Raw genomic sequence first — 13,489 nt, forward strand, 5'->3', positions numbered from 1 at the left:
GTATCACGCCTAACAGAGTGCATGGGGAAGGGGGTGGCGTTAAAAGACATTTGGCAGTTGGCATTGCCACTGCTACACTAAAGCTCCGGCCTGACATGTCAGCCTCTCACCCCTCAGCCATGATTCTAAGACCATAGAAATTTAACACCAATCACATAAGTAATTTCAAGCTTTCTGGTAGCTATGTTACACAGCAAAAAGAAATGTGAAAGTAAATTTTAAAATATATATTCTGCGGAACCCTATATATATTATATATAATATATATATATATTACCATTCAATAGGAAATTAGAAAATTAGTATTTCCATGCTAAGCTTTTGGATACTGGATGCATTTCACAATTAAAGCATACTTTACTTCGGACTTAGTTTGAAGCGCACGAGCACCGGCAAGATGATTGATTCCTCATGCCTTCGTGCCTATTTGTTCTTCAGCTGAATCCGGACAGATATGCCCCAACGCCTTAGATATGCTCCGGTGGTCGTTGCTTCCTTCACTTCACCGGTGTTGGTGTTTACTGATCTCGGGTCAATGCTAGTCGGCTGTGAGCAAACAAAGACAGACTCGGATGCCAGACGCACGCGGCTCCGGAGTTCATGGCCGGCCCTCGCTCTCGGGGTCGGAGGCCGGGATCCAGCGACCTCAGCCATTGCCGCAAAGCCGGATAGCTCCCAAGGCAGCCTGAGCACACGCAAACCAAAGGCTCCGCTGGCATGACTGAGCAACTCCCACGCGCACTTCCCAGCGTCGCCTTTTCATTGCATCAATGAGCTCAGCAGCCGCGACGAAGGCGGGACTTCCGGAAGCGCCGAGTCACAACTTCCGGACGGAGGCGGAAGCGCCTCTCGGGTCTACGCTCGGGAGTCTTGGTATCGCTGTGGGGCCACCGGGGCACCGGAGAGGGCTTCCGGGGGTGGACCGCCAGCGCTCGGGTGTCAGGGTTGCGGATCTGAGGGATGAGGAGGGACCATGGCCAGCGACGGGGCCAGGAAGCAGTTCTGGAAGCGCAGCAACAGCAAGGTCCCGGGCAGGTGGGTGTGACGGGGAGAGCCGGGTCAGGGTCAGGGGTCAGAGGTCAGGTGGCTGTGCTGTCCTGTTGGACTGCCGGTGGAGTAGGGGTCTGGGGAGGGGAACCTGGGCACCGAGGAAACTGGGGCGATGTGAGGGGCTCGGGGGATGGGATTGGCAGTGGGGGCGTGGGGTCTGGGAGGTGACAGTGGCCGCATCTAGGAGCGAGGAGGACGAGGAGCTGACCCCAAGTGTCTCCAGAGCCTGACAGGTTCTCTTCTGCGAAACTCTTTGGCTCCTTGGGGAAGCTGGAAGGAACTGACGCGGGTCATGCCCTGGAGAGTTTGGTGGAGTCAGGAAATTGGCCTGGAAGAGGTAGCGTCTGCCGGGGACATTGGTCTCTGCAGGGTGTTTGGTGATTTTGACCACTTGATTGGCTTTCTTGTCTCTGGTGGGTTGATGCTTTTGCTTTGTGCGAGGAAGCTCCTTGTGAATTGTGTGTTCCCACCGTCTGGCTCTAGACTCCAATCTTCTGACAGCAGCAGGAAACAAAAACCTGGGTGCAGCTATAGAGCTCCAAAGTCCTTCTGCGATTGGTTATGGCCTGACACCTCTCTAGGTCTTAGGGAATGAAGACACAGTGCACAGAAAATACCTAAGATCAAGTCAGCCACTGACTAGACTGTGTTTCAGACAAGCACACTTCAAGATTTCAAACGTAGTTTACTTTGTTCCCAAAGTCTGAGATACTGAAACTTAAGATTCTGATGTTAGCCGTCCCTTCAGCCCTTACGATTTTGACATGGAAGTAACTTAAATAGAGCCATTCAGTGGCACAGAAAATGGGCTGTGCTCCTGCACTTCATAAGAGACGCCATTGTGTGAGTGTTAAAATGGTAAAGTTTGACATTCATTGTGTTCAGTCATAAAATGTACTTCCAGAGTGGTTGGGAGGTAGCCGGAGTGACTGACTGAAGGGCCACAGTGATCGGGAGAAGGAGGAAGTCCTGAGAAGTGCCCAGACACTGTATTTTTTTTTTTTACCGTACCAGGACCAGGCTTGAACAGTTAAGAACTGTTATACAAACCGATGTCATAGCTTGAGACAAGTGGAAGATCCTGGGATAATAGTGAGTAAGAGGGCCTACTGTCACAGGGACAAACATGAAGAGCCTAGTGTCTATATAAAAAGAGCCAGGTGGCAGTGTGACTTTTGCCTTTACATCTTGAGTCTTTGGTTCTCCTCAAGTGTGAACTAATTCACACTTAATTGAGAGTCAACTGAGATATAAAACAATGGAGTTACTTTGTGGAGTTATAGGAGCCAATGAACTTTTCCATCAAAGACGTGTGTGTGTGTGTGTGTGTGTGTGTGTGTGTGTGCGTGCATGCGTGTGTGTGTTTTGAGATAGGGTCTCTTCCATACTACAGGCTGGCCTTGAGCTTCTGACCCTCCTGTGTCAGTCTCCTGGTATACATGTCACTACACCTGGCATGGTAGTTTGTCATTGTACTATGTTAAACAGTGTTGTCCCTTATACTTGTACGGATGGAACTATGACTGTGACCTTGCTTGGAAGTAAGGGTCTTTGTAGATGTCGCTGAGCTAAGATGAAGTCATACTTCCATTGGGTATTCCTGATTGAGTCTCTGGTTCCCATAGGAAGGTGGAACTTTAGATACAGAGAGAAGTAAGGAAGGCGACCTTGCCAAGGCGAAAGCAGAGATTGGAGTGATATATTTACAAGTCAAAGCCAGGGAAGGCTGGCAACCAGCAGAAGCTAGAAGTGGAAGGAAACAGCCCTCTCTGACTGCATAGTCTGCTGACACCTTGGTTTCACGACCCAAAAGAGAGCACATTTCTACGTTTTAAAGTTCCTATCTTTATGGTTGTTTGTCATAGGAAACTAATACAATCCCAGTCTTTTCAGTGTGACCCCACATTACCAAAGACAGATTTCTTTCTACTTGGCCTTCTTGCCAAGCTGCATCATATCAGGTACTTTTAAATTTTTTTAAAAAATTTATTTATGTTTTATATATACAGTGTTCTGCCTGCATGTATGCCTGCATAACAGAAGAGGGTACCAGATCTCATTACAGATGGTTGTGAGCCATCATTTGATTGCTGGGAATTGAACTCAGGACCTCTGGAAGAGCAGCCAGTGCTCTTAACTTCTGAGTCACTCCTCCAGCCCCCTATCATGTACTCTTTTTCTTTCTTTTTATTTTTTTCAAGACAGGGTTTCTCTGTGACTTTGGTGCCTATCCTGGAACTAGCTCTGGTAGACAAGGCTGGCCTCGAACTCACAAGTATCTGCCTGCCTCTGCCTCCTGAGTGCTGGGATTAAAAGCGTGCTCCACCACCGCCCGGCAATATCATATACTTTTGAGAAGAGCTCCCATGTCACAGAATTGATAGGGAATCTTGTGACTTGCTAGAGGCTGCTGCTGAGGACAGGGCAGGGGAGAGGCTGGACCCTGCAGGGAACCTGTGCAGCCTCTGTGTTGTCCTACCCTGTAGCTCTCCCCTGTGGCAGTGTTCCTGTTTTGGGTGGCAGTCTGAAAGTCTCCCAGAAGGAGAATGTGCAGAGGTGTGCCCTGTTTCTTCTTGAATGCCCACGCTCTGGGTTTTCACCTGTGTCGTGCAGTGCTGGCAGAGAGCTAGGCCAGGTTCCCAGGGTGTCACCTGCTCTTTCAGTGGGCCTTGTGTTTATTGTCTGCCACCAGGGAAGCCCTAAGGAGAAGCCCGAGGAGACACAGAATCTTACCTCAGAGTTCCAGACAGTGAAGGGAGCTCTGCAGAGCAGAACCCCTGTCAGTTCCTTGCTAGTGCAGATGGTGGATGGGGTTCGAGCAAGGACTTGGTGCTCCACCAGTATCTTGTCTGCCAGGGATTTGTCATTTGCAAAACGTGGCTTTGTCCTCTAGGCGACACTCACCAAGGCAGGTTGGGTTTAAAACCCCTTGGCTGCTTCTGTAGAAACCCGTGTCACACACAGGCATTTCTTTGTGCTGTCTCTCACCTTTCTAGCATGGCCGCTGCTCAGCTTTTTAGCCCCATCTCCTGCTCATTCTCTTTCTGTGCCCCTAGCAGTGCTTGATGGGCTTCGACTTTAGGGCCTTCCACATCCCATGCTGTACTTGCTTTCCATTTTCCTGCTCATGTAGCTGACTGGAATGTTCCTTACCTCCTTTTACTCTCCACACTTCTTCTGCAGACTGCTTCCTTAATGCCTTGCTGGTCATCTGCAGTTGGGACTCAGGCACCTTTTCACATACTGGCTTCTTCACTAGGCCACAGCTCTGCCTGTTTAGGAAATACCCTCCACCTAGTCTTCATTGTTAAAGACTGAGGAATAGTGTTTGATCCCAGCTGTCGCTCACATTAGCCTGGAGTGAGATCAAGATTTGGCTAAGAGAGCTGCATAAGAGATGGCCTTCCTGTAAGACCTTCTGATATGTGTACTTCTTGGTCTTTGGATGTGTGTTTGAGCGAGTCTTTCTTAGAATTTCCTTTTCTGGATGAGCTCACATACAGAAAGATAATACTCTATACTTTCTACCAGGATGCTAGGGAGCTGACTGGGTTTTTTAGCATCTCTTCCTGTGATCTGTGTCATAGTCTCCATGTATGCCATTCCTGGAACTATTTGTTTCTGTGATGGGAGGGAGCTACATTGATCAGGTGGCCATGGGAGCCAAGGGAAGATTTGCTTGGTCTGTGTCCTAGTTGCATTGTTTCAGTTGCTACAATAAAACACTATGACCAAAATGCAAGTTAGGGAGGAAAGTGTTTATTTGGCTTACACTTCTATATCACTGTTGATCATTGAAGGAAGTCAGGAATTCAAACGGGGCAGGACCTGAAGACACAAGCTGATGTAGAGGCCATGGAAGGGTGCTGCTTACTGGCTTGCTCACTATGACTTGCTCACCCTGTTTTCTTATAGAACCCAGTATCAACAGCCGTGGGTGTCACCACTCACAATGGGCTGGGCCCTGCCTCTTTAATCACTAATTAAGAAAATGCCCTACAAGCTGGACATGGTTCTTTTAATCCCAACTGTGAGTTCAAGGACAGCCTGGTGTACAAATGGAGTTCCTAGACAGCCAGGGCTGTTACACAGAGAAACCCAGCTTCGAAAACCAACCAAACAAACCAAACAAATGCCCTACAGCCAAATCTTATAGAGGCATTTTCTTAATTGAGGTTCCCTTCTTTCAAATAACTTTGCTTGTGTCAAGTGACATAAAACTGTCTAACACAGCCTAACTCCATTATTTCAGGTTAAAGAGACTCACAGAGATAGATATCTCTTTGATTACCTGAGAGCGTAATAAGTTATTCATCCAGTTAATTTTCATTTAACTCATGCTACTTGCCAGCTACAAAAGTGACCACTGTCTGTGTCTGAGCTGACAGTTGAAAGGTGGTGACCGCCATCAAAGCTCTGCAGGAAAGAAGAGTGGATAGCTTAGAGCCAGGTGTGGCGGGAGGGTCTCACGGTGACAAGGGACCTCTCCCTGAGAAGGTGCCTTCTCAGTACAGATCTCTGCTCCTCCAACCGAGCTGCTGTGAGAGGACAGGAGCAAGGAGCCAAGGTGGCCGAGGCTGAGGGGGAGGACAGGGTTATATGGTCAAAGCAAGATGCCGACTGTTACTCTTTCCTTCGGAGTGGGTGGAGAGCCTTCGGCGGGCCTAAGTAGCTGTGTGATGGGGCAGCCCTCTGTGAAACAGGGTTGCTTTAATGAAGAGAGACACAGACAGAGGGGAGAAGGGAATAAGCAAGGGATCAGGTAGGAGGCTCTTGTCAGGTAAGGGACAGGAGTGGTGGTCATTTCAGTGGGAAAGGCAGTAGGCAGGTGATAAGAATCAGAAGGCCTGGGTCCTTGCCTCTTATGGGCCTGTTCTTTCTGGAACCATTGACTCAGTTGACTCCTAAAGGACTGTTGTTTTCTGCCACCATCACAGTTGGAATCCCTGCCGCACTTAACTTTAAGTGCCAACAAAAACCCCACACATTTGGTTTGCGAACAGAGGCAGCCTTTCAATGTGGAACCGAGGCTTTAATGTTTCAGCATGGTTCTGCTTGACTCTGAGCCCTGCTCACAGTAGGGAATGCATGTTGCTGGGGTAGGTGAGGGATGGTATTTGGAAGTGCAGTGTTGGCAAGAGACTATGACAGGTCCTGCATTCTTGGGGTAAGGCCAGCCTCAGTGCCGTGGCCCCTACTGTTGGAACTCTGAGGAGTGTGCGCAAATGAACTTCTCAATAGACCTATTTCAGGCCCAGCTGAAGTGGGAGGAGGGCTGGGGATAATGAGGCCATTCAGACGTGTATGAGCACCTTTGGCGTGCCAGAGACCGAGTGCTGGACAGGCAGATACAGCCCATGGAGGCAGTGGGAGAAGGACCCGTGCACATGTGAATATATATGCTGACTGAAGTTCTGTGAAGGTCTTAACTTGGGTACGTTGGCAGAATTCCAGCATCCTACAAGGGGAAATGATCACATCCCTTCTGAGGACATTCTGTCTAACTTGGGACCTGGAGGTGGTGAAGGAGTCAGGCTGCCTCTCTGAGGTGCAGGGTGGGCTACAGGGGACACCAGTGTCTGGGAAGGGATCAGAGTAGCTCAAGCCTACCAGGCTGTAAAGGCATTTGAGGCATCTGAAGCCATGGAGAAGATCTGGGTTTGAATACAGAGTCTTGGGAGTATTGAAGGATGTTAAGCAGGGCATGGTAGACAACAGTACTACTGCTCAGCCTTGCAGACTGGGTAAGAGGAAGCAGGCAGGAAGCGAGGACAAGGGCAGAGGCTGTAGGAGAGTAGTGGACAGGGTCAAGGCTCTGAAAGATGGAACTTGCACATTCCCTGATGGCCTGGATGTCAGGTGGGCAAGATCAACAGTATGTGGCTTAGGGCATGATCCCAAAGGTCTGTGTTCCCATCTCTAGAACCTGTGAATCAGCTGTGTTACCTGACAGAGGGATTCAACATGGTCAGTCAGTTGGCCTTGACGGCAGGTTAGTTCTGGCCTATGTGGTGGGCCCAGTGTAACCATGTGAACTCTTAAAAATGGCTGGAGAAAATCAGCGTAAGTGAAACTTGTTTCATAGCTGTTGGCCTTGCCCAGGGAGAATGTGGCCAGATGCCAAGGAATGTGGTGTGGTATTGAGGAGCCTGAAGCACTGTTCTGTTGAGAATGGGAATCTGAATTCTGCCCATAGCTAGAATGAGCAGGAAATGGTTCTCGCCTTGAGCTTCCAGCATAAAATGCTGCTGACCCGCATCTAGACTGTAGTCTGCTGACACCCAGGACCACGTTCTAACTCCTATTCTCTGTATGGAGTATGCTGAGGATATCTGTGGGGAGGAACTTCAGGTGTCCCCAGCACCTACCGCGGAGTCCTGCTCCTGATTGTGGGCTGGGTTATTCTGGTCAGCCTTCAAAATTGCTGGGTAGCCGCTGCAAAATGCAGCTTTTATTTCCAGGTACTAGAAGTGAACAGCATGATTCCTGTCATGTGTGCTGCTAATCTGGCCCTAGTGTTAAACAGGCCCTGACTCTCTTGTCCTTGTGTCCCTGTGTTCTTAGAGCTCTGTCTCCTGACTTGTGGCTTTGAAATGCTATGAACCCGGTTGGTCCCCACTCTTCTGTTTCTCAGCACCTGGGAAACCCTGGAGTTTGCATCCCCATGGGGAGGCCATGGAGAGCCCATAGGGACTGTGTTCAGGGGGGCGGGTTTCTCTTGAAGTCCCTGTTGATATGTAGAAGGTTGTCCATGTGACTGGGGGCTGTGGAAGCACTAGCAGGTGGTTCTACTGTGTATGTAATTTTTTTCCTACCCCTCAGTGAGAACTTCATCCTGCCATGTCAAATGTCTCATTTCATCAGCAACATTTTGAAAATAAATGTGAGTCATATTTTCCCTTGCATAGTTAATATAGCAAATTGATACTGTAATTAATTTTAAATGAAGACAAAATTAAAAAAAAAATCCCTTGTGCTAGGGTGTTGCTCACAGGTAGAAGAACATTTGCCTGGCTTGGCATATGTGAGACCCTGGCCTCTCTCCACAATTCGCAGTAACAAAAGCCTGGTAATGTTTTGATTTGGTGTTATTTGATTATTTGATTTTTATGTAGTTTATAAACCACAAGGACAGCACGTGGACTCTCAGCTCCCTGCTGTGTCCAGGGAAAAAGAGGGGTGTGGCAGAATGAGGACAGCAAGACTTGTTCTGCTCTCTTCCCCAGATCTCCGTGCTGCAGCAGGACAAAGCTGGGCCAGAGGATGATCTTCCTCTTCCTGCAGCCTAGTTCCCTGTCCCCATCCCCCCTCACCCGCAGTGATCCCTCACTTCTTGGTACCTGTCATGTGTAGGCCATTCTGTGACGGGGTCCAGCATCAGAGACCAAGCTTTCTGACAGCTTTAAAGGGGCTGCAAGGACTGCAGCGGTCGTTGACCATGTCCTTCTTCTAGTGTGGGATCTAGGGATAGATCCCTAAAGTTCATTCTTAGAGCATGGCCGTGCTATGCCTGTGCCCAGTGCTGGTGGCAGGGCTGTGGGATTGTTTACTGAGTGCTTATCTTGGTCCTGTCCTCATAGTGGTTGGTGGTGGAGGGGTCTGTGGTTTTCCCCTTTACAGATGAAGACAACTAAACAAAGCCAGGTCACTTGCTCAGAACTGTTTGGTTTGAACTGGAGAGTCTGTGTCTGTTCTATGCCCGACTCTCTCAGCACCTCTCTTCTCATTCCCACCTCATCCCCTAGCGGTGCATCTCTAGGAAAGCTGACTCACCCCAGCCCACTGGAACTAGTGCTTCTGGGGGTAGCTTGGACTCCCACCAGCTTCTCGGAGCCTTCAGGGTGTGCTGGGCTCTTCAGAGCCTAGGGAGCACTGAGCCCCGAGCTGCCAGGCAGCATTTGACTGTGTTTCTGGGGTTGCCAACTTAGGCAAACAGCGTCTTCCAGGCTCATCCTGGTGTTCACATTACATCTAACAGGCAGAGATGTCACAGGGTCCAAGAGAGTGGAACCACTGTCCTTCTCATTCCTGTGGCTTGTGCTAGGGACTTCTGCTGTGAGTAAGTACCCCAGCCTTTCTGTTCTCCCTTTCTGAAATGCTGTTTCCTCTTTTCTTGGGACTGTGTGGAAGTCTCCCCCTGCCCCATCCCTCCTAGCACTGAATGTCACAACAGGGCACAGCTGTGGATTCTCACATGCGCTGTGCATCAGGGCTGAGGATGATGAGGATGATGATGTGACTGGAGAGACAGTGTGCTTGAGCCTAGCCTTGAGTGAGTCCCTCACATTCGCTGCAGTGAGGACGCTGAGTCCTGGCCCCAGACTGCTGGTCCTCTGTGAGCTGACTGGACCCTTATGGATATGTACATTCAACTAGAGCCCTTCTCTGCCTCCTGGAAGCATTGGTTCTGTCACACAGCCCCTCCAGTATGTACTTGCCTATTCTAGGATTCACCCTCTGCCATGCACCTCAGCCATGATGTATGCACAGGACTTGCCCATCGTGCCCTGAGCTGCTACCTTTCTCTGACTTCCCCCACCCTCAAGACAGGGTTTCTCTGTGTAGTTCTGTCTTGGAACTTGCTCTGTAGAGCAGACTGGTCTCTAACTCAGAGACCCACCTGCCTCTGCCTCCTGAATGCTGGGATTAAAGGTGTACACCACTACTGCCTCGTTTTTTTTCTTTTTTTGAGCTGACATTTTAATGGAATTCCCTTGTGCTGAAAACGATAAACTTTATCCAGTGCGCTAGCGGCTGTGAGGCATCTGCTTCAGGGCATTGTTCCTTGGGCATCTCTTCCGCCTGCCCTTCCCTGGCTCACCCTGTGATCTACTGCCCTGTGTCTAATTTGCCGTGCTTCCATCGGAGAGCTGTGCTGTGGAACAGGGTAGCCACTTGTGGCCTCAGTGATATACTTCACTTGCTCTTCTGTCCTGGGGGAGCCCTTCTTGCCTGCTTTGTTCTGGGATCATCAAGCTATGTACAGGGCGGACAATGGAGCATGACTAATGGCCCCTCAGTGCATTCTGGTAACTAAGGAGTTCATTTTAAGTTTCTTTTTCTGCTTTGCGGAGGGGGTGTGTGGATATAAAGTTTCTGTTCTTTTTATGTGAAGTACTCTCATTTTTTTTCTTTTTTTTGGCCTGTGGTAACAGCATCATAGCTCATTCCTCCTTCCGTTGTTTTAGCGATAACATTTGCATATCATACAGTCCACCCATCTAAAATGTTCAGAATGTAAGCAAGTTGTGTGTGTGCTTTTGTGATGCAGGTAGGTAGACCACCACACCCCTGGGAGGCATAGAGGACAAAGTCTGGGGAGCTGACCTCCTTCCACCTGGCAGGTTCTGGATTCAAGCTCAGGTCTCCCTCTGTGGTAAACGCTCGCCTTATTCCAGGAGCCGTCTTGGCAGCCCAGACGTTCAGGATTTTAGAGTGCATATTCAGAATTATCTAATATGACCACAACTAATTTTTAGAATACTTTCATTGCAGAAAGAGAAACCATATCTCATTATGCCTTACTTTCCACCCCACTCCCTGGACACCAGTAAGGCACTCCGTCTCCGTGGTGACCCTCCAGACATTTCACGTGCTGTACTCGTACATCTCTCACAGTGTATCCCAGACTGTGTTTGACCTGCCACTCTCCTGCCTCAGCCTCTTGAGTCCTGTTTGACCTCCTTTTCGCTTTGCATATTTTTAGGCTTGTCTATGGTACAGCATGGGACAGTTGAGGTGTTTCCCCATTTACAGTGGGGTTACATCCTGGCACCTACTCTGTTGTAAGCTGAGAGTGCGCATAGCACTGCAGCCTGCCAGACCTAGCCTGGGGTGTAGTGCGCTGTGCAGCATCACATTTCCGGGAACTGTGGCTCACTGCTGCTGCCCAGTATTGAGAAAAAGTATGGTATCACACACATACTGTGAGCCCGGGAAAGACCACAGTTAAAATGTTGTGTGTATGCTGGGAAGTGGTGGCACACGCTTTTAATCTCAGCACTCAGGAGACAGAAGCAGGAGGATCTCTGTGAGTTTGAGGCCAGCCTGGTCTACAAGAACTTGTTCCATGTCAGGCTCCAAAGACTACAGAGAAACCCTGTCTTGAAAAACCAAATAAATAAATAAATAATTAATTAAATAAATTAAAAGTTGTATTTTCTGTTGCATATGTATTGCTTTCACACCGTTGTGAAATTTGAAAATTGTGTTGAGCCATCATAAGTTGGGGGCCATTTGTAAGTTCTTCACTCTCTGCCTGAGACAGGGTCTGGCTGTGTAGCACAGGATGACCTTGAACTAAGATCCCCTACCTTAGCTTCCTGAGTGCTGGGATTCCACGTATGCAGCACTTACCTGGTTTCATTGTTTTATGATTTAATATTCCCTCATGTGAACAAGCCACTGTCATTATACCAGGTGATAGACTTTGGATCCTTTCTGCTTGCTGACTGTTCGTTATGCTGGGCTTTCTTTTCTCCAGCTCTTTGTGACCTGCATCCCTGAGAACTCTGAACTTTGACCCATCTGGCTCAGTGAGTCAGTCCCTTAGAGAGTCTGTCTCTTGTGACCCTAGAGTCCCGTTCATTAGAAGACGAGTTAGAGACAGAAAAGAACCACACAGACTACTATAGCATACAGAGCACACGAGTCTCTTCCAGCCCAAGAAGAAGCATCACATACAGTGGTGGTCGCTGGGTTCTCTCCTTGCACGCAGTTTCTTCTCCCTGCTTCTAGATAGCCACTCTACTGAGTTAGCCTTCACTCTCATACATGCTGTACTGACTGCTTTTATGTCAGCTTGACAAAAGCCAGAGGCATTTTGAAAGAGAAAACCTCAATTGAGAAAATTTCCCCAAGCCTGTGGTACATTTTCTTGATTGATGATTGATGTGGGAGAGCCCAGCTTACTGTGGGTGGTGCCACCCCTGGGCTGCAAGAAGAAAGAAGGCTAAGCAAGCCATGAGGAACAAACCAGTAAGTGGTGTGCCTCTATGGCCTCTGTGCCAGTTTCTGTCTCCAGGTTCCTGCCCTGTTTGATTTCCTGCCCTCTCTGCCCTCAGTGATGGACTGTTACTTGGAAGCAAAAGAAGACACAAATCATTTTCTCCTGAAGTTACTTTTGGTTTACCACAGTTTACCATTGATCAATTAATTGATCTCCTTTTGTTCACTGTGGTTAATTTCTGCATCTGTCTGTGGTGGCTGGTATATAATAATATGTGTATACACACACATACTTTGCTTTCTGTGTATTTGTTCCTTAGTTGATAATGAGCATCTTGGAGACAGAGCCTGGAACACTTCTGGGCAAGTGCTTTATCACTGACTCAGCATCTGGTTGTATGTGTGCTGGGGGTGTGGCTCAGTGGTAGATTGCTGGCATAGCACATAGGAAACCCTAACTCGGATGCCCAACCCTGCTAAAAGTTTTTGCTTTTTCTTTTTAGTATCATGAGCTTTGCCCGGCTTCTTTCCTTACATATTTTCACAGCGTTTTCTGTATCTCTGTGCCAGGATGTAGCATTCTATCACATATCCTTTTCATGAAGAGTCCCCAGTGTCCTGAGTTATTGCAGAGTTTTAAAAGATGTGTAATTTATTCAGAAGCACATTTATGTACTTTCTTGGGGAGTGGTTGGGGTCATCCCGTACATGCACTTCTGCAGCACATCCCCAGCCATGAGTGTTCTCTACAGAAGGGTTTCCTTATCTGAGCTAAGTATGCATGTCACTTGCCACTGCTTTTCAGTGGCTTCGGTGAAGTCTGTTTTTCTTTTTTAGCAATGCTAGACCAAATAAATGCAATTTTAATAAGGTAAAAATGAGGCTCCTTTAAGTCTGAGCTTGAACTTTGTTGGAACATTTTCTACTCAATAAACACAAGTGGTTTGCCTATGAAGAATTAATGAGTTTCCCACTCTGCTGGGAGGGAAAGGCCTGAAGTCTTTGATAATGCTGTAGAGACTTTTATGAAAATGACATGCAAATAGTGCCCTGCAGGCCAAGCTGCCTACTGTTTTGAATATGAATATATGAGGGGGGATAAGAAGAAGCATGTGAATGTTGGCATCAAGATAGATTGGCAGTGGTGACAGGTGCTCTGTGTGGGTCACGTTCTGTGTACACACACAGGGCTACTACCACTGTGGCTGTCTTGACCACAGCGTGTGTTTTGTTTCTGTTTGGATGCCAGGTTTCATACTGGCAAGCACACACTGCCACCGCTGCACACTCTCACCCTGTTCCCATGTCAGTTCCCAGGCTGGGGAACTAAAGTCCAGAGAGTTGACTCGCCTCAAGCTTTACCAGCCTTACCAGCCAGTAAGTGTTGGTTCTGTTTGACTCTTCATCCTGAGGGCTCTGCAGCAGTCTTAGGACACTTCTTTAGTAAGGTTTTGGGGAAGGACACCCCAAGTTGTATGTGATCTCAATTGCT

At 48.3% G+C, this 13,489-nt stretch overlaps 1 protein-coding gene across 2 annotated transcripts in view; it reads left to right on the forward strand.

Annotated features, from left to right (window-relative positions):
• The first annotated feature begins 815 nt into the window (after nt 1-815).
• The window catches only part of Tbc1d22a (TBC1 domain family member 22A), a 297,396-nt gene continuing 284,722 nt past the window's right edge, over nt 816-13,489 (forward strand). The window contains exon 1 of one of the 2 annotated variants that reach the window (XM_048444913.3): nt 816-1,035. In XM_048444913.3, the coding sequence (XP_048300870.2) occupies nt 974-1,035 (62 nt within the window). In that variant the 5' untranslated portion in view covers nt 816-973. The remainder of the gene's footprint in view (nt 1,036-13,489) is intronic. The other variant, XM_048444912.3, reaches the window with a different exon arrangement.

The sequence above is a fragment of the Myodes glareolus genome, chromosome 19, assembly GCF_982192425.1.
Source record: "Myodes glareolus chromosome 19, mMyoGla1.1, whole genome shotgun sequence".
Classification (NCBI taxonomy): domain Eukaryota; kingdom Metazoa; phylum Chordata; class Mammalia; order Rodentia; family Cricetidae; genus Myodes; species Myodes glareolus.